The sequence below is a fragment of the Cyberlindnera jadinii genome (assembly GCF_001661405.1).
Source record: "Cyberlindnera jadinii NRRL Y-1542 unplaced genomic scaffold CYBJAscaffold_9, whole genome shotgun sequence".
Lineage (NCBI taxonomy): Eukaryota > Fungi > Ascomycota > Saccharomycetes > Phaffomycetales > Wickerhamomycetaceae > Williopsis > Williopsis jadinii.
In genome coordinates, this window is record NW_017963660.1 from 217394 (window position 1) to 238904 (window position 21511).

Below are 21511 nucleotides of genomic sequence, written 5' to 3' on the forward strand. Positions count from 1 at the left end.
TACCGGTAACCCGTCCACAGTTGTAAGCCTGTTACATGTGCCTTTACACCCGGGTCACACAGCACTTCAAGGTAGCTCCTCTGTATGTGTTCCAGAACTGCTGGAGCTGCTGGAACTGTTAAGCGTATCATGTACCAGAAAACGCTTGCTGTTCATGTACAACACCAAGATCGCATTGTTGTACCCCCAGTCAGCATCTTCACGCTGTGAGAACAACCCCCTCCCCAAATACACACGCGCCTCCTAATTCAGAGATACCATAAACAGAGCCAATAATGTGTCACCGATTTATCCCTCATGACGTCCAAAGATAAATACAAACGTCTGATTACAGGAAAATGGCCCAGACACGGTACATAATTCCTTATCAGCTTATCGCGCAGTCCCACGTCTTTCGGTGTCATTGTGGATCCTGAAAACGTCATTCGCACTTAAAGAGAGAGCGGGAGAGAAAACGGTTTGTAGCCCTGGCACTTTCAGGCGAGGAGGGGGAGGAGCAAATTAATATCCGCGCAAATTGGTATAAAAGGCGAAGCGATTGCCACCTTTTCCCCCCTCGTTGCCGCCTAGATACAAGCACCCAACCAACGACTGGAACCGAAGGTAGGAATATTGAAGACAGACAACGTGTACATTGTTGTCGTATCGTATTCCTCATTCCAGTTTAAACTATCTCTCTGAAACAAGCGCTTTTTGAAGCACACTACAACACTATCGAACCTTTCTTTTAAGAAGAAGCCAATCATGAAGACCGCATTTTTACTCCCAGTGTCCGTCTTGCTCTCCATTGCAAACGCACTCGTCATTCCAGGCATCTCTAACCAAGATGTCTTTTCCATCCAAGGCGCTGGCAACAACGCTGCTGCCCGTGTCGAGTCGGTTGCCGCTGAACAAGCCATTGCTGCCGCTGTGGACACCTCTTTGCTCCGTGAACAACTTTTGCCACTGGAGGCTGCAGCTGAGCTAATCTCCACAGAGTCTGCTGGCCGTAACATAATTCCTCACAGATACATTATTGTCTTCAAGGAGGGTGTCAAGCCAGAGGAGGCGAACTTCCATATGCAGTGGGTTGCTGCTGAGCACCTCACTGCTGCCCAAGCTTTACAAAAGGCCGACCCTACAAGCGCATTTTTCCAAGAGTTGCAAGAGCAATCCGTTGGTTCTGCTCTTGGTGGTATCTTGGATGGCTTCTCCATTGACAACTTGATGTCTGGATACTTTGGTTACTTTTTGGATGACACTATTGAGCTTATCCGTCGTAACCCAATGGTTAAATTTGTGGAGAAGGACTCCAGAGTCTTCGCCTCTGAATTTGACACCCAAAATGGTGCACCATGGGGTTTGTCCAGAATCTCTCACCGTGAACCACTTTCATTGGGATCTTTTAACAAGTACTTGTACGATAGCGACGCTGGTGAAGGTGTCACCTCTTACGTTATTGACACCGGTGTCAACATTGCTCACAAGGAGTTTGAAGGTCGTGCTAAGTGGGGTTCAACTATCCCATCTGGTGATGAAGATGTCGATGGTAACGGTCACGGTACCCACTGTGCCGGTACCATTGCTTCTAAGCACTATGGTGTTGCAAAGAAGGCTGATATTGTTGCCGTTAAGGTTTTGAGATCTAACGGTTCCGGTACCATGTCTGATGTCGTTAAGGGTGTTGAGTATGCTGCTAATGCACACGCAAAGGCTGTTAAAGACAACAAGAAAGGATTCAAGGGTTCCACTGCAAACATGTCCCTTGGTGGTGGTAAGTCACCAGCTTTGGACTTGGCTGTCAACGCTGCAGTCACTGCCGGCATCCATTTTGCCGTTGCTGCTGGTAACGACAACGCTGATGCTTGTAACTACTCCCCAGCTGCCGCTGAGAAGGCTGTTACCGTCGGTGCCTCCACTTTATCGGACACCAGAGCTTACTTCTCCAACTATGGTAAGTGTGTTGATATTTTTGGCCCAGGTCTTAACATCTTGTCTACCTACATTGGCTCAGAAACTGCCACTGCTACTTTGTCTGGTACATCCATGGCTTCTCCACACGTTGCTGGTTTGTTGTCATACTACTTGTCTTTGCAACCAGGCTCAGATTCTGAGTTCTTCACTGCTAAAGGTGGTATCTCCCCAGCACAATTGAAGAAGAAGATCATCGAGTACTCTACAAAGGACGTTTTGGATGACATTCCAGAGGACACTCCAAACTACTTGATCTACAACGGTGCCGGTGGTAACTTGACCAAGTTCTGGGGTACTGAGGAGTCATCTGTCGAATCTGAATCCTCCAGTGACTTGAAAACCTCCCTTCAAGGCTTGGAGTCTCGTCTGGAAGCCTTGGCCGATGACCTCAAGGAACTCGTTGGTTTCTAAACCGTCAACGTGATTCCTAGTGAAGATACTACACATTTTCAATTCTCTGGAGGATATCTAGCGCTCGGGTTTCCATCCATAATTTCTTTTTGTTGCTTTTTTGGCTTTTCATGACATTGGAGTTCTTTGGTATGAAGAACATTGTCGATGTAGACGACATCTATCGGACAAGTTGTATACAGACCACCTCTTATAATTATACGCCTGCTATTCGAATAGGAATGATGTAATTGTCTGTTTTGTTTTAATTTTGGCCAGGGGCAACACTTTAAATTATTGTAAACAAAGCCCCACCAGCCATCTGCATTAGTAACGGTTTAACATGTGTGGAATCTTACATGGAATTTCTAAAATTTTGGCTTTAGCTTGAGGGTTTCACCGCTTGTCTCCTTTGTTTCAACATTTAGTCCATTTCTAGTGTGGAAAAGCGTACTCATCAGCTGCCAAGCCAAGGACGGAAGCTCCTTAACCGCAAACTAAACAAATATGTCAATACACGATGAGCCTTCAAGGCAAAGAAAACCACAGCCCAGTCGGGAACCTGAGAATACTGCATCATCGCCATCCGAAGTTCCCTATAACAGGGTATCATTCAGACCACAGGGCCTCCAGGCCTCTTCTCGAGCCATGAAACAGAGTGTGGTATATCAAGATCCGCGTCCTTATTTGAAGAAGGAGACGGCGACGAACGTCGTACTGGCGGATCCAAGCTCAAGGTTCGGTTATCAACCGCATAGGGCTAACGATGCCGTTTTCGAGGACCATTTGGAACAGAGCAGTAATAGCGCTCTCAATTCAAAGATCAGGCTCTTTAGCAGGACCAAGACTGAGAGTAAATCCGTGCCAAATCACAACGTGTATAGACATAGACAGGATAGCACCGATAGTCTGGAATTGATGCCTACGATAGCTATTGGATACGAAAATAGTATGGACAAACAGCTCAGGAGAAGCGCTGGTGAGTTGAGGATAACCGGCACTGGGTACTATTTCGAAGCTGCTCCTGAAGAGACAGATGAAGATATGTATGACACAACAAGATATGAGAAAAGACAACGCTATGTGTCGGACCAACTATATGAACCGGAATTCGACGACAGAAGGAGAGCCATCCCAGTTCTGCCCGTTGAAGACCATGAACAACCGTATGGTCATATCGTCCCTCCCACAGACAGCAATCCCCACGGTGAAATCAGTGAACAGGTTCCAACGGAAGCGCCTGTAGCGTATCCCGTCGAGAGTGAACCTGAGAGGCCAGAGCTATCACCAGTTGAGATCACGAACCACACCACAAACCAAAGGGATAAAAAGCCCAAACTGCTAAAGAGGTTGTTCAAATCTAGAAACAGGAGCAAGAGACCAATCTTGGAGTTCCAGCACCCGCAACTGGTGGTTGATCAAGATATACCGTCTCCTGTTCAAGAGGTGGAGGTTGAACAGAGTGATCATCTTGGTGTCATGACGGATCCAGCACGCCAGGAGACTGGAGTGGAATCTTCTGCTGAGGCCACGGACCAAGATGACCTGGATGAGTACTCAACGTTTGTCGATCTACTGTCCAACATCCCTGTGGTGTCTCAGGTGTTCCAGCAGATTGACGAGAGCGACTCATTGTCTCCAACGCAAAAGCTTGTCATAAAGCTCGTGCTGATCGTGCTCTTCCTCTACGAGGTCCAGTCCATCATTGAAACGATTGGCTCGTCGTTAAGCTTTTGAAGCGGAACAGAGTTCGTGTGCTCTGCCCTCCCCACTTGCTCGTTCTTTGTGTATATAGACGGAATTAGCCAGCTTGCTTAGATTATGGTTCATGATGTATGATGTCAACGGCGCTACGCCGCAACGTTACATAGCAACCACGCCGATCAACAACAGCCCAGGCCATAGAGTTTAGAGGGGCCCTTCGCTGTAGAATTAGGCCAACCACAAGGTTGCCGCCACGCACCGCTAGGCTTAAACTGGTGGATCAAGCTCGATTGTTGCACCATGTCTCGGGCTTCAGAGAGTGCAGTGCATACTACGGTAACAACGGTAGTCTGATGAGACATGAGCGGAGGAAAGGCGGGGCAGCCTTGAGCAAGGCTGTTCGCCCTCTTCTCGCCTTCTAATCTCGCTGTGAAACAAAAGCAGAAGTTGTGCAAGCTTAAGTTCTTCCTACACGGACGCAGCGTCCGGCCATAGCACAATAGGCACGTATATAGGAGGGGCAAAACTGTAGGAAAACAGATACAGAACCAGCGGAACCACCCAGAAACCCAGAAAAGCTCAAGGGATACCCCTAGCAAGAGAGGGCAAAAACAACAAGTAGCAACAACACAATCTTCGTGAAGCGCTCGGTGTGCGTTGACGTGATAGGATGGGCGAAAAGGAAGAACAGAAATCGAAGAAACTTCATAGGAAGAAGCATAAGAACTCTCGACTTGGTAAGTTGTCCATATTCAGGAGAGGACGGGCCTGTGGGTACAGTTTGGTGTTTTGGTTGGCGCGTGCTTGTCTATATGGCGTCTTGTGGGTGTGAACTCACAGACAGGCGAGGGCGTATCAACACTTCTCTGCGTGGCTTGTGACTGGAGTGTCTTGTGGATGAGAATATACTAACAGCATCACTAGGTTGTCCCCAGTGCAAGCAGAGACGGATTAAATGTGATGAGACTCTACCGCACTGCAAGAAGTGCTCAGCGCGATCCGTGAGTATGAAGTCTATGCTGATGGATTTGCTTTATCATGTTGATGATAGCACGGTCCTGCGCGTATGAATGGCGGGACACTTTCACTGACCGATACGTATAGATACGGTGTGGATATTTGATGTACACTGAGCGGGAATTAGAGAGAATTCGATTGTCACATACTGATACTGAGGAGATCCAGAGCTATCTCTTGTCGTTCACCCAAAACACACCACCAGTGGATAACACAGTAGGCGCTGCACAAGGACAAGGCAGCTCTTCCAGACTTCAGGATGCATATCAATACCCCCAGTATGATGGTGCTGGTAGGCTTATCGATGTCATTGGCGAGAGTTATGTACCAGTGTACTACCCACAGGGTGTCGTAGAGAGCTCACAGATACAAGAACAGCAACAACAACAACAACAACAACAACAGCAGCAGCAATATTCCCTGCAACATGATCATCAACATGCTCACCACTTTCCGGCGGGCACCTTAGAAAGCCCCATCGGCTCTGATGAACTCAATAATGTCCAGGGACAATACCAACGTTCCAGTGAATCATCAAAGGATCCACTATCCGAAGCGTCCCATGTTAAACATCCTATTCAAGAAAAAATGCAACAATACGCCAGTGAATATTCAAACAAAACCAGTCCCTTGTCGTTTGATTCGCCTCCGACTCCCCTGGTGTCATCTATAACACCACCAAGAGGTAAAGTAAGGATCAGCTTGGAACCGACGTATGTTGGAGGAGTCGTGGAGGTACCTTTGATACCGCACAAATCTACAAGGCCTGAGTATGATCCTCGTAAATTCCCAGAGAATTTTGGAGAAACAGCAGCCGGTGTCTTTGGTCGTGTTTTCTTGTTGCAAGAGATTCACTCTCGTCTTTGCATGGCTACGATAAATCCATATGTGTTTGAAGCACACATGCTCTTTGGTACTGGAGTTTGCAAGAGAGATTACGCGGAATTGCGCTATCACTACATTAAGTACCGTGGTGATGTGATTAGTCATTTAAGCAAAGAACTCGACAGTCTTGACGACGAAAAAGCAATCCCACTATTCGTCATGTGCTCCATACTAATGGCATCGTCGATATATTTGAAAGATGTTCCCATGAAGGATCACTTCTCGATGACCCAAGGCCCATCTGCGATCATGATATCCTGTTTCCAGAACGTTGATAAATTCCCAAAATCGTACCCGATGTTGAAAAGATCCGGTGATGGTCTCAGGTTCACCTCTAGGTATGTTTATCATCCAGCTTATGACCATCGTATATTGTATGATTTCTTACACGTTGTTAAAGAATTCGGTTCAAAATTCTTGGAGAATGAGGACATCGTCGACAGTGACGATGAAATACACACCCACTATTCAAACTTGGTGGATTTCTTGCAGTTTTGTCTGAGCTTCATGGAAAATGAAAAATCGAACAAGCACGTTCTAAGGTTCCCAGTCAACAAGTTGTATGAATTGCTACAACGTTGGTATGATGATGTTCCCTCGGCTATATATGTCATTTATTCTGAGATGAAGCCAGTGGAAAAGGTTGTATATGCCTTTTGGAATGCGCTTGCAGAAGTATTGGAAGAAATTTTGGCAGGATGTCGTTACATATTTACATTCCTGTTCAGTGGGTTCCACTCTTTGTTCCCAATGAGCAAAGATGCCCTTCTACATGAGCTTCCACAGGAGTATAAATACTACGTACATTATACATGTCGTATCATTGCATTCATGGTCAGAAGACGACAGTTTATCATGAGAAATACCATTCTGAACGATCCGATACCAAACTTCTTTGATAACGAGGATAGGTTCAAACCAAGGTCATTTGATATTCAGGAGCAATGTATCGCTAACTTTAAAGATACGTTGATTCAGCATTTCCATTATCCAAGTAAGATGTTTGTGAACAAACCTGCAGAACCCGTGGGTAACTACTACCGTGGTGTTGGTGAGCTGTCTGCTAGGGATATTGCTCTGGTACATGGAGTAGAGCATATTGATGATACAAACGATGAGGTTGATATGCTAGACTTCAACACAGAGACTGGTCTCTTAAACAAAGACTTTGACCCTCGTTATACGGATCCTACATTCAATGAGGTTATTCAATTCCAGAGTGTAGATCTGGACTTTTTGTCAAAGTACATTGAAGACCGGAAATTGATCATTCAGCTGGACAGTTAGCCACTGTTTTTTCTTTTCTGCCTTTTTATCACTTGGTTTAATGAGACCATCGCTGTACAATTGATTATGAGATGGGTCGACAACTAGTGTGAAGTACATACTATGAACATGTGTATTCCAAGAGACGCTTGATGTATACATCGAAGTATCATGATCTATAGGATGGTTGCTCATCCGAATGGCAAATCTCCGTAGTTCGTGGGTGACTGCTACACCATAGTCGTTATCGATCACATTGTCCACTCATGTGCTTGTAACGGCCTTCATCTGTCCTGCAACTCGTTTGAGATAACACGGGAAAAGCGAGAAGAGCAGCTACAACAGGGGTCACAGCCCTATTCATTACACACGCATTCACGACATGTAGTTGAATTGACCGCATTCCAAGTATAAACCACTCTGTTGTATGGAAGTAACATTAGAAAGGCCCATATTATGTTGAATATTCTTAAATAAAATGCATGATGTAACTGAAATGTCCTTTTACGGAGTTAATGTGTCTGTTCGGAGTTGATGTCCAAAAAGCTAAAATTTTCAAATACGGCTGGCTGTGAAATTTTGTAAACAAGGCCAAAGTTAAAAATAACGACCGGACAAAAAAAGCAAAACAAAACAAGGCTTAAGACATTTCTATGTCGATGATCTGCTTTTGAAAAGAGGTACCAAGTATTGGCGTATTATATTGATAATCCAATAGATCAGGGGTTTGTATAGCGTTGGTCTTTTGAGTGAAAAAAATACTGGATCAGTATCTGGCTCATAATGGCGGGTTACTCTTCACCTTATCAAAGTTCAAATGGCACGAGGTCACCTCCAGTGCCTCCAAAGCACTCAGATACAGGCAACTTCAGAGTTGTTAGTTCCTTTTTTGACACACCGTACGACGTTGCGAAGAAAAGGCAATCACAATTCATGACCCCACAGTTTGAGCACCACCAGCCTCTGTTAGATCTGGATGAGATAATAGATTACGTCCCACTGACCACCACTACTAAGGCGTCGTCCGATTATAAAGTCAAGCTTGTTGTTGTTGGTGATGGTGGCTGTGGTAAGACATGTTTGCTCATATCATATGCACGTGGTGAATTTCCAGAGACGTACGTTCCAACGATCTTTGAGAACTATATCAGCCAGGTTCGAGGATCTCATGGCAAAGTTGTCGAGCTCTCACTATGGGATACCGCAGGTCAAGAGGAGTACGATCGTCTAAGACCTTTGAGTTATCCTGATACGAATGTCGTTATCATCTGTTATTCTGTGAATAACAAGATCAGTTTACAAAACGTGAGGGAGAAATGGGCACCAGAAGTGAAGATGTTCTGCGAGGATGTTCCCTTCATTCTTGTCGGTACAAAGCTCGATCTCTTAGGCAATTCTTCAGAGGAGGTTGATTTTGAAGAAGCTGAAGCCCTAGCGAAAGAAATTGGTGCTGTAAAGCATCTCAGATGCTCTGCAAAGACCACTAAGAATATAAGAAAGGTGTTCAACACTGCATTGGCAATCTCACAGAATGACATTGAACAACCTCCACAGTTCAGGTTTGGGTTCAAGAGAATGAAGGATAATTTTAGACAAACATTCAAGTCTCGAGATCACGACAGTCAAATGTATAACGAATATAGCTCCAAGACAACAACAACGACGTCGGCCTCTGGATCACGTGGTAAGAAGAAGGGGTTGAGGTCAAAGGGCAAAAAATGTGTTATACTTTAATACTAGTAATTAATCGTAATTGTAATAATATTCTCAAGTCAAATGTATTGTATATTTCTAGAAGTAAGCGGTCTCTAGCTAATAATCCTATTTACAGCATATACGTGTGAGATATTTACATGGAACCAACGAGTTCAATAGCCTTTTGCAACCTCTTGTGGCACTCTTCATCGCCAAACCAATTGACGAGCAATGGGATCTTTAGACCTGGAACGCTTCCTATAAGTCCAAATCTCAAGGCCTTGAAGATTTCACTCTTCTTTAATCCTTGAGATTGTAAGCTGTCTTCAACTCTGCTCAAATCCTTTGTCAACTCAGTTGTCGATTGGAATTCCATCAAGATCTTTTTCAGCTGGCTCAAATCTGTTGATTTGATATATCTTTGGGCAGTTTCACTCTGTAAGTCACACTCTTTAATCAAGTATGAATAGTTTACAATTTCGTTTATAGTGTGTAAATTATGCACAACCAATTTGGCTATCTTTGTTGAGGTCTCAAAAGATGCTCCATATGGTTTGAGAAACTCGTGTGCACTCTGTAATACTTCTTGATCATCTCTGCTAATTCTCTCTTCCAAGTAGTGCTTGTTAAAAAACATGAGCTTTTTATCGTCAACTTTGGCGTTACCCCTAGTCAGATCATCAACGTTAAACATATCTGAGAGTTGGCTCAACGAATAGATCTCAGAATGAGATTCGTTTCCATTGTGTGAGCGGGGTGACCAGCCGAAAAGAGCAACAAAGTTCACCAATGCCTCTGGCAATATGCCTCTGGCTTTATAGCTTCTGATGTCTGTATCACCAGATCTTTTACTCAACTTCTTGTCACCAGCAGTAGTCAACAATGGGATATGTATGACCTTTGGAGCTTCCCAGCCAAAAGCCTTATACATTGCAATATGCTTTGGAGTAGAAGGCAGCCATTCCTCACCGCGGATGACGTGTGTGATATTCATGTGGTGGTCGTCAACAACGTTGGCAAAATGGTACGTTGGTAGGCCATCGGACTTCACCAGCACAGGATCATCGTATCTAACGTCATCTTTGTTCACCTGTGGCTGGAGGTCAATCTTGCCGTGAAGCAAGTCTGTGAAAGGAGGGTACCGCTCGGGCGACTTGAACCGTATCGTGAACTCTTCGCTCTGTGCTCTTCTATCTGATTCTTCCCTCGAAATGTGTGAGCAGAACCTATCGTACGACACCGTCGTCGGAGGCTGGAGCTTCTGAGCAGACTCTCTTAACTTGTTCAACCTCTCCTTCGAGCAAAAACAACGGTATGCGTGTCCAGACTCTAGCAGCTGTCCAATATGGCTCTTGTAGATCTCTGTACGGTCACTCTGTCTATAAGGCTCCATGGGACCGCCGATAAGAGGACCTTCGTCCCACTGAAGCCCACACCATTTCAAGGAATCGTACAGAGACTGCTCGGCTTCCGGCACCAGGCGCTTCTGGTCAGTGTCCTCCAGTCTCAGCAGAAACTGGCCTCCTGTGTTCTTAGCGAGAAGGTAGTTGTACAGAGCTGTTCTAAGCGACCCCAGGTGTAGAAACCCAGTGGGAGATGGTGCAAATCTGGTCCGTGCTGGCTGGCTCGCGCCGCCCACAACTCCATCAACACGTTGATGAGAGCTGTGCTTCTTTGTCTTGAGCTTCAGCTGCTTCTTGGGCTTGAGCAGCGAGCTGGAAAACCTCTTCAACAGCGTCGTCATACCGCCTCTGTGCTGCGTTATCAATGGCACACGCTGGGCTTCCTTCGGAGAGATGTTGATGCTCTGCGTGGACGTTTTTCATTTTTGTGTCCCCAAGCTGCTAAGCGCTGCGCAAGCGCTGCGCTGCCGGCGGCAGATTTCTTTTTTTCCTTCTGTTTGGGCTTCTCGAGGTTGAAAATTTGATTCAACAGGGCCACAAACCAAGCTGAGAGAGGGCTCATCGGCTGTTTCAGGGAGGATAACGTGGTGGTTTTAGAGGTTGAAGAGATGAATTCACATCAACATCAGCAACATCAGCAGCATCAGCAGCACCAGCATCAGCACCAGCACCAGCACCAGCAGCACCAAACGTTCGAGCAGTTCATCTCTGCTCAGTCAAAGTCCCAGAGATCACAAGATCAACAGCGGTCTCTAAACTTGAAATACAGATCACACCTCCAGCCATTGAATGCGTCGCAGATGAATAACAGCAGCTCTGGTAGGATCGCTGGTGGGAACGCTCCACAGCAGCAGAAGCTGAGCGAGGCCCAGGTGGCGAGGGCCAGCATCTCTCAGAGGAAGTCATTGCTGATGGAGGAAGAGTACGAGTTCTGTCCAACGTCACCATCCACAGTACAAGGTGGTTTTGGCGGCGGCTCTGCTGGCTTCTACGGTAAGCGCCCAAACGCTGCTAACGGCGCCAGCTTGGGTAACGGGCTCCTCGCCATGTTGAACGGTGGCCCCGTCCGCCCAATGTCCCCATATTCCACTCCTGTGAAGATGAACAGGATGTCACAACAATCGCTGTCCCATCAGCACCAACAATCGCCATCAGGGTACCTATCACCAAGGGTCATTGGCTCTCCAAGCCAGACCCCGGTTTATCACAAGTCTCCGCAGGGGATCATCAGAAGAGTGGAAAACACCGGTAATTATAACTCCAACCCTAACTACTACCATTCAGCTTGGTAAATTTGAGCATTGTTACATTTGGTTTATTGCATTTCTATTGGTTCGCTTCTTTGTTTCGGTCCTGTTTTCTTTCTTTACGTCCATTTCTCCCTTTTGGCAATCGTCGCCTTTCTATTATCAACATCATGACAGCATATTATACAATTGAGAGGACAAGGAAACATTAAAGGGCATGCTTCTATTTTTTATTACTAAGTATATCATCATCATCGTCGTTATATGTTCAATAATTTAATGGTACACGGGGTGCACAGTGTATCAATGAGTCCACTTATATAGAAAAACTATCTCCATCCACGTTGTTTTGCATGAGTTTTGCTTTGTTTCAACATGGAACGATCGTTCCATGTATATTATTTCACATCTATCATAACCAGCTACTACACATGGTCTCCCATTCTATACAAATCTGTATACGATTACAGATCAGCACCATAGATCATGTTAGTTGTAATAATCATAATATATATTTCATAAAAGACGTGCACGAGCGTATTACCATGTAAGTAGTATACAGACACTGCTCTAACATTTACATGTCACAACCCAATGTTCATTTAAGGACGACCAATAACAGCACTAGAATGATAATCAGTACAATGATCGTTATCCATTGGCCATGCTCCTTTGCCTTACGGGTAAAGTGTTTCAATCTTCTATGGCCTTGGTTCAACCGTCTATCACTTGAGTCAAGCTGTGCCTCAAGGTCATCCAATAGAATGTGTTGCCCTTCTAGTTCATCATTGATCTCCACGGATAAACCGTGTTGTCTTCTAACGCTCTCGGCCAATGAATCCAGATGTGTATCCTGTTCCAATAGCTGTTGCTGGTGCTGTATAAACATGTCCTGATTTGTAGATTCTACGCTTTGCACATCGTCATCGACACCGCTAACATTTGCATCAACATCGGAACGGCCTTCAAATAAAGCCTGTGTCTGGTCATTATCTGGCTCTTGTATCACACTGTCTCTATAAGGCTTGAAATGCCTTGGTGTGGAGTCCTGCGCAGCTTCGAACTCCAAGTTCTCGTTGAACCTCACAGACTTCTTCGCTTCAACTTTCTTTGGTACCTGAGCTTTACGCACATATCTGTAAGGTGATGTATCTATGGTTTGTATGGAATCCCTCAGCTTGTTAAACTGTTCAACGAGCTCATCATAATCCTCACTGCACAACTATGTTAGTCAATTCGGCACACTAATGATCAGCCCACACTCCATATAGCCACATGCATAGCCATATACAGAAACATATACATACCCATCGTCGTGTCTCTCTAGAAACTTCACAATCTTTTGTAAGCTCTTCCTAACTTCATGGTTGTTGTGTTCGTACGATAAGTCCAACTCCACCAGCCTCTTGGACTCATCAACCAATACGGACAAATCCTCAAGGTACGACTCCAGCAGCCTGAAAGATGATAGCTTTGACATTTCCCACCAGGTAATTAGCACGAACCCGACACTCTCTGCTCACAAGATTGACAGACAACACAGCACGCTCCAACCCCGATAACGTTACAATGCGATGTTGTATACGGCCAAACCCGCTGCCACACACACACGCGCAAACACCTCGGAATGGCGAAACGAAACATAAAACGACTTCGTGGAAACTGTGGTGTTGGGGTGTTGGGTGTCTGGGTGTTTTACATCGCAACACCCAGACACCAAAAAGGGTGAGGGCGTAAATTTGATAAAGGGCCTCTCCATAGACATGGAACACACGTCTGTTGTGGTCATCTTTGCTGGACATATACACCATTGCATCTGTAACGTGCACGGGACTGATACGATGCAGGTGTTTGAATGGGCGTTTGGGAAAAGGATGACTCCTCAGGAACGGTTGAGGAAGAACCAAAGGGCCCTTGATCGTACGCAACGTGAGTTGGAGCGTGAGCGTAAGAAACTGGAGGCTCAAGAGAAGAAGCTCATCCAGGATATCAAGAAGAGTGCGAAACAGGGACAGATGGGTGCGTGCAAGATCCAGGCGAAGGATCTTGTGAGAACTAGAAGGTACATCGATAAGTTCAACACTATGAAGACATCGCTACAGGCCATTTCTCTCAGAATTCAAGCGGTTAGAAGCTCTGACCAAATGGCCATGAGTATGCGAGACGCTACAAGATTGCTTGGGACGATGAATAGATCTATGAACTTGCCTCAATTGCAAAAAATCGCCATGGATTTCGAAAGGGAAAACGATATAATGGACCAGAGACAGGAGATGATGGACGATGCCATTGACGACGCCATTGGTGACGAATTGGAGGATGACGAAGAGGCTGACGAAATCGTCAGTAAGGTATTGGATGAAATCGGTGTTGATTTGAATGCACAGATGCAAGAAACCCCACAGGGATTGGTGTCACAAGAGAATAAGAAGGAAAGAGTTGCACAGGCCATCGGAGGAGGTGATGAAGATGACGATTTACAGGCAAGGTTAAACAGTTTGAAAAGAGGTTGAGTTGATATGTACTTCTGATGGTTCTGTCTCTTTCCCCCTAACTTTGAATGTTTATCTGTATATTAATGCCATTAAATTAAAAATCAAATGTACTTTTTGGACTTCAAGTATTCAACAATGATGTTTGCACTTTCCTCAACGGTGGTCTTATCAGTGTGCAAGTGGATCTCTGGCTTCTCTGGAGCCTCATATGGAGCAGAGATACCAGTGAAGTCCTTGATGATGCCTTGTCTGGCCTTCTTGTACAGTCCCTTTGGGTCTCTCTGTTCGGCAATTTCAAGTGGAACATCGACGTACACCTCAACGAATGGCAAGTTGGACTCCTCGTGCAACTTTCTAGCACTGTCTCTATCAGCCTTGTATGGGGAAATGAACGAAGTGATTGCAACAGCGGTGGAGTCGGCAAACAACTTGGACACCTCCGAGATACGACGGATGTTTTCGTTTCTATCAGCCTCAGTGAATCCCAAATCTTTGTTCAAACCAAAACGGATGTTGTCACCGTCCAGACGGTAAGCGGAAACACCATTCTTCAAGAGGTACTGCTCAAGGGCACATGCAATGGTACTGGTTGAAATGGCATAGTTAGCATATGCTGAACGCTTCAAAATGAAAAGGGAAAAGAGTGCCAAAAGATGGACAAACAACAGAATACTCACCTCTTACCAGATGCAGACAACCCAGTGAGCCAAATAGTAACACCAGACTGCTTCGTGAGCTCCTTACGCTCATTGTGGGTCAAGTTTGGATGCCATGTAATGTTAGTAGCCATTGTTGCACTTCTTCTAAACGGAGTATCGGTCTGAACAAGCTCTTCCAGTGAACAGCAAATGTCAACACAGGAAAGTCAAAACTTTTTTTCCAATTGTTCAACCTTCCATCTGATTTCGACGGGTAAAACAAGAAAAGGCTCACAGTGGTTGATGTTGACAGGATTTCACGTGAGGATACATACACTTTTCACTCGCCATATAATCTTCGCCACAAATTGTGGCTTGAAAAGTGCGATACCTCATAGAAAAACTGCATTTTTAGGCGGTTCAGATGTGGCGCGGTACAATTGTGGCGTCAGCTATTCAACTTTCTTTTTAGCCCTTGCTATACGTGCTGTTTCCCCGGTGATCTGTGCTTATTAACGATGAGATGAGCGTGCTGTGATAGGCTCGTGTATACATCGTAACCATCGTAACTGATTATTTATGTATTATTTGAGCGTCACTTTGTCACATTTAGTCTATGTAAAATGTACGTATCACTGGAAAGAAAGAAGAAAGCCCCAGCTGAACGGTCTAGTTTGCTGTGGCAGCCTCAAGAGCCTGCTTGATGTCCTCAATGAGATCTTCAACTTCCTCAATACCGATGGAGAGTCTAACCAAGTTGTCATAGACACCAGACTTTTCTCTAGCTTCCTTTGGAATACCTGCGTGGGTCATGACAGCTGGCACCTCCAAAAGGGACTCGATACCACCAAGGGATTCGGCTAATGTGAACAGCTTGGTGGAGGATGTGAACTTGGCAGCAGCCTCTGCGCCTCCCTTCACTCTGAATGATACAACACCACCACCAAGGGCATCTCTGTGCTGCTTCTTGACAACGTCATAGCCTGCGTGGGTGGACAAACCTGGGTAGTTAACAGCCTGCACCTTGTCGCTCTTCTCCAAGAATTGGGCAATCTTCAACGCACTTTCAGCTGCGGTTCTGACTCTGAGGGCCAAGGTCTTGACACCACGGTGTGCCAACCACGAGTCGAATGGAGATGGCACTGCACCAACAGCGTTTTGCAAGAAAGACAATCTTTCGTAGATGGATTCGTTGTTTGTAACAGCGATACCGAGAACGACATCGGAGTGACCGTTGATGAACTTCGTGGCACTGTGAATGACAACATCGGCGCCGTGAGTCAATGGGTTGGAAATGTATGGAGAAAGGAATGTGTTGTCAACGACAAGGACGATGTTCTTGTTATCAGAGGCATCTATTATTTCTCTCACTTTAGAGATATCAGTGATTGAGAGAGTTGGGTTGGATGGGGTTTCAATCCACACCAAGCGTGTCTCTGGTTTGATCAAACCAGCCAATTCGGCAACGATGTCTTGAGCAAAAGACGTTTCAACACCATGGGTGTTGGCAACTTTGGTAAAGTATCTGTGGGTACCACCGTAGACATCGGCAACAGAGATGGCATGTGAGCCTTGCGCCAAAGATTGCAAGATCACTGCAGTGACAGCTGAGCCGGATGAGAACGCCAACCCATACTTACCCTGTTCCAACGAGGCAAGCGCGGTCTCCAGGTTGTGTCTGTTTGGGTTAGACGATCTGGAGTACTCGTAGGCACCAATTGGCTTTGCTGGCTCGGACTGTGCAAAAGTCGTTGAGAGCGAGATCGCTGGAATCACAGCACCGGTGACTGGGTCTGGTGAGGAGCCCACATGGACAGCTCTGGTGGAAAATCCGTAAGGTGACATCGTGAATAGTAATAGCTGAGTAGATAGATCTACAACTTGGTAAAGTCTCCGTGGGAAGAAGAAGGATGGAAACGAAAAAAGCAGGTTCAAACACCGACTTTATAGCTGTTCAATCCCCCATCGCTTCTCGAGCGGGAGAGAAAATTAACCCAAATCACACACTATGGCGTGCGCACTCGCGTATCCGTACGCGTAACCACCTCCATGTCGAATAATCCTGTGCAAGTGCCCTGGGTGGGAAGGTGGTGAGGCAATTGACACAAAATAAGCACGTGATTACGACACTTTGCTGATGAGCATTGGACTCTGTCTGTAAAACCCCTTCTTTATGACTAACAATTGGCGTTGAATAGGCCTATGACACTGCTCTGGAGGGAGAACTGTGGCGCGTCTTTCCAGGCCGTTGGGCTCTGCTGGTTGGCGCTGTCCACTGGGCCCATCTCTTCATCGCTGTTTTGGCTGTTGGCGCAAGCTGGACGGGGGCCTTTTACGCGCACGGCCATGGACGAGCCTAAACAGGGAAGGTTATGAGCGCGGGGAGTGTGGTTATGAGCGCGGGAGGAAATGGTTATGAGCGCTTGGAGACCCAATGGTTATGAGCGCTGGGAGCCAGAAGAAACCATATGGCCTCATCTATTGATACTCAATTAGATAACCTCAGATGAAGGTGTATGGCTGGACATTAGGCTGTTCGTAGCGCACACCGCTCTACGTGTGGTCTTCTCTGTCGCATGTCCTACGCATCTAACGACCTACAGTTGCTTTGCTCTCGTATAAGACACATTATGTTGTTTTTTGAATCATCTTGTTGTACACCGTTTAGTCGAACAAACCGAAACCCATGTCATCGTCAGACTCCTCCTCAGCAGCCTCCTCAGCGGCCTCAGCTGGAGCATCAGCAGCAGCAGCACCGGCACCGGCAGCTGGAGCAGCACCAGCACCACCGGTTGGAACAGAAGCCAACTTCTCGTTACCTTCAGCAATGAGCTCCTCAACGGACTTACCCTCAAGGGCAGAGATCAACTCGGTGACTTGGGATTCCTCAACCTCAATACCGACAGACTCCAAGACGGAGGTGATCTTGTCGGCGGTTGGAGCGGCACCAGAAGCGTTCAAAAGCAAGTAAGCAGCCAAGTACTTAGACACTATTGCAGATGTTAGTAGATGTTCCGCCAGATACCCTGAGAAGAGGTGTCCTCTGGGATTAAGTGATTGTCCTATCGCATGGTCATCTCTCATTTCGCCTTCCACTGTCGCTTCATAGGGGAAGAACTGGTGTCTCAATACGTAGATCTCCAGATCTCACTTCTCACAAAGAATACTCCATACTTGGCCAGCCCATATAAGCAGAGTGGCCAATTATCCCGTCCATCACATTATTATAGCCATATGTCGCACCACTGAAGCTCTACAGAACCCTTGAACCATGTCTCTCCTCCAGAAGATCTTATACCAAAGTTTCAAGGGAACACTCAAATTGGCCATATAACGATCGCTGGCTCCACCATGAGCCTTATCCATTCTCCTCCACCAAGCACAATCATCCCAATCACAGGTTACTCTCTCTAGAGCAAGTATTTAAACTCACTTTTGTGTATATGGATTCAAATTCTTCAAAAGCTATCAACGGTACCCTCCCAGCCAACGTCAAATATCAAAACATTTTTCACCGTTGGGGACAGCGTTGGTGTACGGGTTTCTCAAGAACTTGTTTGATGCGATGGTTTCCGGATGGGAATCTGTGACTGCTTTTTTCCCCTGATTGTGTGCCTTTGCGCGAAAACCTCGAGAAAAACGCACGCACAATGCTCTCGGAGATGTTTGGATGTTTTCCAAGTGGACAAGCTGTGAGGGCCTCTACCGCTGAAAATTTAACATCAAAAGACAAAACACACAAATCAACGCCAACAACGTTTTAGAGGAATACAGCAGAACTCGATATCAAACATGTCTGAAGGTATGTTAATGAAGATGATGGTGGGGTTATTCATTGAGATATGAGTGTATGAGTGAGGAGAGGGAACAAGAACAGTTGATAGATATGCTATTTCATGGAGCAGTGCACAGTATACAACGGTATTCGAGTGCTGGGCAAAACAGAGTGGTGAAACGAGTAAAGAGACCATTCAGAGCGTGGCGATGGGAGGAAAAGTAGTTACAGGAGCTGAAATAACCCAAGTATTGAAGTCATCTTGAAAGCATTCACAACAAACATTGGGTCTCATTGACGAAAACCACTATAAAACTCTTTAAGTGCTTAAATGTACTAACAACAGTTCTTAGCTACTTCTACCAGAAAGAGATCATTCAAGGCCTTCTCTTACAGAGGTGTCGACCTCAAGGACCTTTTGGAGCTCTCCACCGAGGACTTCGCTAAGTTGGCCCACGCCCGTGTCAGAAGAAGATTCCAAAGAGGTTTGAACCAAAAGCCATACGGTTTGATCAAGAAGTTGCGTGCTGCTAAGCTCGCCGCTGAGCCAAATGAGAAGCCAGCTGTTGTCAAGACCCACTTGAGAAACATGGTTGTCGTTCCAGAGATGATTGGTTCCGTCGTTGGTGTTTACAACGGTAAGACCTTCAACCAAGTTGAGATTAAGCCAGAGATGGTTGGTCACTACTTGGGTGAGTTCTCCATCACTTACACCCCAGTTAGACACGGTAGAGCTGGTGTTTCTTCCAACAGATTCATCCCATTGCGTTAAGATACTGTCATTGGTTTGGTTTGTATATTTACTGAAAAAACGTTAATGAAAGATTGCTCTCACTTTGTAGGCTACAAGGAGGAAATTCCTCACTAGATACTTGTTGTATATGTATATCACATGAAATTCATTGCCAGGTTGGTAAATTAGGAATTTTATCGGTGTAATATGGATGTTATTTGTTTGGCTTTATGTTCATAGCCCTCAAATCGTTATCCAATTCGTCACCTTGTACCGAGGCCAACTTTGGCGCTGTTGGAAAGCCATAGTAATCGTTCAATCCAACAAGCACACTGATCTCCTTATTGTATTGAGTTCTCTGGCGTACAAGCTCATCTGCATACTGAGGAATCTTATACTGGTACTCTGGATACTGCTCTAGATCCATATTGCGTCTCTCCTTATTGATAGCATCCCATCCCTGCATCACATCCTTCAAGTACTTCGTACGATAATCAGATGTACGCTTGTAATACTGTTGGTGAATCTGGGTTCTCTGAGCCTTAGTCTTTCTATCTATGCATTCCAACTCGTACTTTTGCGTTAGTGAGGCAAGTCGTATTTTCTCCTCCCTGTGGGCATCAATCTTTGTATACACTGTTTGCAATTCTGGATGCGAACCATTGAGGCACATCTCCAATTCAGACTTGAAGCGAGACATCTTATCTTCGTATAGGCGATCCCTCAGCTTGGCAAATTCAATCTCAATGGTGGTGAGCTCTTGAAGTGCCTCTTTGCGTTGCCTCTGTCTCTCAAGCTCCTCCTCTTCCTCCTTCTGTTTTTGACGCTTTTGTTCTTCTGTGAGTACTTCCTCCTCCTCCTCTTCCTCCTCCTCATCTTCTTGATCACCTATATCTTCGTCACTTTCATTTGTAGCTTCTTGTTCAACAGTTCTCGCACCATCTACTTCTTCCACTACTGATTCTGTATGGGTGTCGTCGCCAGTCTTACGTCTTTTCAAGCTCTCTAGATTCTCCTCAACTGGCTCTTCAAGTTCATTCTCCTCCTCAAGTTTTCTTTTGCCATTCGGAAGAGACTCAGGAATTGTGTCATTAGCAACGTCAGGGACAACATCCTCCACGGAACCATTTTCAGTGCCATTGGCCTCATCCTTAATTCCCTTCAGGTCACTTGAATCCTCCTCGTGATCACCATTTACACTGGTGTCGTTACCATTCTGTTTGTTCTCTTGTTCGTTCTCCTCCTTGGCGTCTTCTAATTCCTGGCTCTTGCGTATTTCATGGACAACTTTTGCAAATTCCTCCGAAGAGTGATCCACTTCCAGGTTACTCTCCTTATCCTTCTGCAACTCGATCGATACTTCTTCCTTAATCAGCGTGTTATCCATTGTCTCGTCATGGCGTATTGTGTCATCAGCCTCTTCTGTATCGTCCTTCTGCTCCCTCTCGTCACCGTCTCTCAGCCCGTGCGCCTTGCTCAATTTGAGCAACTGCGACTCCTGCCCGCTCTCCATCTTCTCAGTTTCTGCCTCTGAGTCTAAATCACTTAGTTCTGAGCTAACGTCCGATGCTATCGATTTGGCACGTTTCTCATTCACCTGTGACGGGGAAACTCCAGTGCTGTTGTTGCTGCCGGCAGTGTTCTCCTGGTTCGAAGGAGAAGAAGAGCTGAGGTCTGTGAGTGGTGAAGTCTTTCCTGTGTCAGTCAACGTGGTTGAGTCTGTTTCGATGTTAGTGTGGTTCGGCATGAATTAACGCTGTGGCCAAGTACTCACTCTGTCGACCGTGCTCGATATCCGTCATCTGTATAGCGCAATAAGTATCAGTCCTGCTGAACGGTTACTTTCTGCCGTCCTGTTATACCTGATCAAGCCAACAAAGCACGCAATCCTGTACCTGTTGCAAGGCTACTCTGTGTCCCTCTCGGTCTATCTCTCGCCGCACTGCCCTTTAATCAAAGGAGAACAAGAATCAAACCAGCGGCTCCCTTTGTTGTGGTGATGATATATGGCCCAATGGTACAAAGCTGGCCCCAGTGAGCGTATACCGTTCTTCTTTCAATAACAAACAATACCGAGGAGCAAACCCAGACCGAGCGATGAGATCGTTATCACTGACTGGATATAATAGAACTTCCCTCTGGGCTATGACGGTCCTTGCGATGATCCAATTACAACAGTAAAACCTTTCAAAACAGAGAATCGTTTCCAAATTTCCCTAAATTGGGCCCACGGGAAGGTCCCAAGGCCCACACACTCATTCGGGCCTGCTGGCGATTACCCTCCCTTTCAGATAATGTGTCATTTCCGCA

At 45.8% G+C, this 21511-nt stretch overlaps 13 protein-coding genes across 13 annotated transcripts; 7 read left to right on the top strand and 6 right to left on the bottom strand.

Moving 5' to 3' along the window:
• Positions 1-477: 477 nt before the first annotated feature.
• On the top strand, positions 478-2572 carry CYBJADRAFT_168311 (S8 family peptidase). The gene has a single exon (XM_020215319.1). It carries the CDS (start codon positions 745-747, stop codon positions 2362-2364), a length of 1620 nt encoding a protein of 539 aa, XP_020069812.1. The 5' UTR covers positions 478-744; the 3' UTR covers positions 2365-2572.
• Positions 2573-2662: 90 nt separating this feature from the next.
• Positions 2663-4259, top strand: CYBJADRAFT_168312 (uncharacterized protein). The gene has a single exon (XM_020215320.1). It carries the CDS (start codon positions 2851-2853, stop codon positions 4078-4080), a length of 1230 nt encoding a protein of 409 aa, XP_020069813.1. The 5' UTR covers positions 2663-2850; the 3' UTR covers positions 4081-4259.
• A 140-nt stretch (positions 4260-4399) lies between these two features.
• CYBJADRAFT_101362 (Zn(II)2Cys6 transcription factor domain-containing protein) lies at positions 4400-7348 on the top strand. The gene is made up of 3 exons (XM_020212026.1): positions 4400-4817; positions 4972-5048; positions 5152-7348. Exons 1-3 carry the CDS (start codon positions 4718-4720, stop codon positions 7234-7236), a joined length of 2262 nt encoding a protein of 753 aa, XP_020069814.1. The 5' UTR covers positions 4400-4717; the 3' UTR covers positions 7237-7348.
• Positions 7349-7872: 524 nt separating this feature from the next.
• On the top strand, positions 7873-8992 carry CYBJADRAFT_168315 (ras-domain-containing protein). Its single transcript, XM_020215321.1, has one exon. The coding sequence runs from the start codon at positions 7999-8001 to the stop codon at positions 8947-8949; it is 951 nt and encodes a 316-aa protein (XP_020069815.1). The 5' UTR covers positions 7873-7998; the 3' UTR covers positions 8950-8992.
• On the bottom strand, positions 8980-10686 carry MSE1 (glutamate--tRNA ligase MSE1). The gene has a single exon (XM_020215322.1). The coding sequence runs from the start codon at positions 10652-10654 to the stop codon at positions 9065-9067; it is 1590 nt and encodes a 529-aa protein (XP_020069816.1). The 5' UTR covers positions 10655-10686; the 3' UTR covers positions 8980-9064.
• A 172-nt stretch (positions 10687-10858) lies between these two features.
• Positions 10859-12098, top strand: CYBJADRAFT_168317 (uncharacterized protein). The gene has a single exon (XM_020215323.1). The coding sequence runs from the start codon at positions 10922-10924 to the stop codon at positions 11603-11605; it is 684 nt and encodes a 227-aa protein (XP_020069817.1). The 5' UTR covers positions 10859-10921; the 3' UTR covers positions 11606-12098.
• A 60-nt stretch (positions 12099-12158) lies between these two features.
• On the bottom strand, positions 12159-13161 carry SYN8 (syntaxin; the record flags this gene model as incomplete). Its single annotated transcript, XM_020217169.1, has 2 exons — positions 12868-13161; positions 12159-12774 (listed from the first exon to the last, which is right to left on the bottom strand). The coding sequence occupies exons 1-2, from the start codon at positions 13038-13040 to the stop codon at positions 12159-12161; spliced, it is 789 nt and encodes a 262-aa protein (XP_020069818.1). The 5' UTR covers positions 13041-13161.
• A 70-nt stretch (positions 13162-13231) lies between these two features.
• On the top strand, positions 13232-14151 carry DID4 (ESCRT-III subunit protein DID4). Its single transcript, XM_020215324.1, has one exon. The coding sequence runs from the start codon at positions 13324-13326 to the stop codon at positions 14071-14073; it is 750 nt and encodes a 249-aa protein (XP_020069819.1). The 5' UTR covers positions 13232-13323; the 3' UTR covers positions 14074-14151.
• Positions 14152-14156: 5 nt separating this feature from the next.
• MET14 (adenylyl-sulfate kinase) lies at positions 14157-14845 on the bottom strand (the record flags this gene model as incomplete). The annotated part of the gene is made up of 2 exons (XM_020212796.1): positions 14157-14640; positions 14733-14845. 2 exons carry the CDS (start codon positions 14843-14845, stop codon positions 14157-14159), a joined length of 597 nt encoding a protein of 198 aa, XP_020069820.1.
• A 517-nt stretch (positions 14846-15362) lies between these two features.
• On the bottom strand, positions 15363-16538 carry CYS3 (cystathionine gamma-lyase CYS3; the record flags this gene model as incomplete). The annotated part of the gene is made up of 1 exon (XM_020216504.1): positions 15363-16538. The coding sequence occupies one exon, from the start codon at positions 16536-16538 to the stop codon at positions 15363-15365; it is 1176 nt and encodes a 391-aa protein (XP_020069821.1).
• Positions 16539-17287: 749 nt separating this feature from the next.
• On the bottom strand, positions 17288-18137 carry RPP2A (ribosomal protein P2 alpha). Its single transcript, XM_020217379.1, has one exon. The coding sequence runs from the start codon at positions 17775-17777 to the stop codon at positions 17358-17360; it is 420 nt and encodes a 139-aa protein (XP_020069822.1). The 5' UTR covers positions 17778-18137; the 3' UTR covers positions 17288-17357.
• A 348-nt stretch (positions 18138-18485) lies between these two features.
• Positions 18486-19315, top strand: RPS15 (40S ribosomal protein uS19; the record flags this gene model as incomplete). The annotated part of the gene is made up of 2 exons (XM_020217170.1): positions 18486-18495; positions 18822-19315. 2 exons carry the CDS (start codon positions 18486-18488, stop codon positions 19238-19240), a joined length of 429 nt encoding a protein of 142 aa, XP_020069823.1. The 3' UTR covers positions 19241-19315.
• On the bottom strand, positions 19026-21444 carry DEP1 (Rpd3L histone deacetylase complex subunit DEP1). Its single transcript, XM_020215325.1, has 2 exons — positions 20976-21444; positions 19026-20920 (listed from the first exon to the last, which is right to left on the bottom strand). The coding sequence occupies exons 1-2, from the start codon at positions 21001-21003 to the stop codon at positions 19416-19418; spliced, it is 1533 nt and encodes a 510-aa protein (XP_020069824.1). The 5' UTR covers positions 21004-21444; the 3' UTR covers positions 19026-19415.
• Positions 21445-21511: the final 67 nt, after the last annotated feature.

Bases quoted from the DNA above. Each gene is read 5' to 3' on its own strand.
- CYBJADRAFT_168311 (XM_020215319.1), top strand. From the start codon at position 745: ATGAAGACCGCATTTTTACTCCCAGTGTCCGTCTTGCTCTCCATTGCA.
- DEP1 (XM_020215325.1), bottom strand. From the start codon at position 21,003: ATGACGGATATCGAGCACGGTCGACAGA. The intron at 20,921-20,975 runs GTGAGTACTTGG...ACATCGAAACAG, and splicing joins TATCGAGCACGGTCGACAGA to ACTCAACCACGTTGACTGAC.
- CYBJADRAFT_168312 (XM_020215320.1), top strand. From the start codon at position 2,851: ATGTCAATACACGATGAGCCTTCAAGGCAAAGAAAACCACAGCCCAGT.
- RPP2A (XM_020217379.1), bottom strand. From the start codon at position 17,777: ATGAGAGATGACCATGCGATAGGACAATCACTTAATCCCAGAGGACAC.
- CYBJADRAFT_168315 (XM_020215321.1), top strand. From the start codon at position 7,999: ATGGCGGGTTACTCTTCACCTTATCAAAGTTCAAATGGCACGAGGTCA.
- MSE1 (XM_020215322.1), bottom strand. From the start codon at position 10,654: ATGACGACGCTGTTGAAGAGGTTTTCCAGCTCGCTGCTCAAGCCCAAG.
- CYBJADRAFT_168317 (XM_020215323.1), top strand. From the start codon at position 10,922: ATGAATTCACATCAACATCAGCAACATCAGCAGCATCAGCAGCACCAG.
- DID4 (XM_020215324.1), top strand. From the start codon at position 13,324: ATGGAACACACGTCTGTTGTGGTCATCTTTGCTGGACATATACACCAT.
- CYBJADRAFT_101362 (XM_020212026.1), top strand. From the start codon at position 4,718: ATGGGCGAAAAGGAAGAACAGAAATCGAAGAAACTTCATAGGAAGAAG. The intron at 4,818-4,971 runs GTGGGTACAGTT...CAGCATCACTAG, and splicing joins ATTCAGGAGAGGACGGGCCT to GTTGTCCCCAGTGCAAGCAG. The intron at 5,049-5,151 runs GTGAGTATGAAG...CGATACGTATAG, and splicing joins AGAAGTGCTCAGCGCGATCC to ATACGGTGTGGATATTTGAT.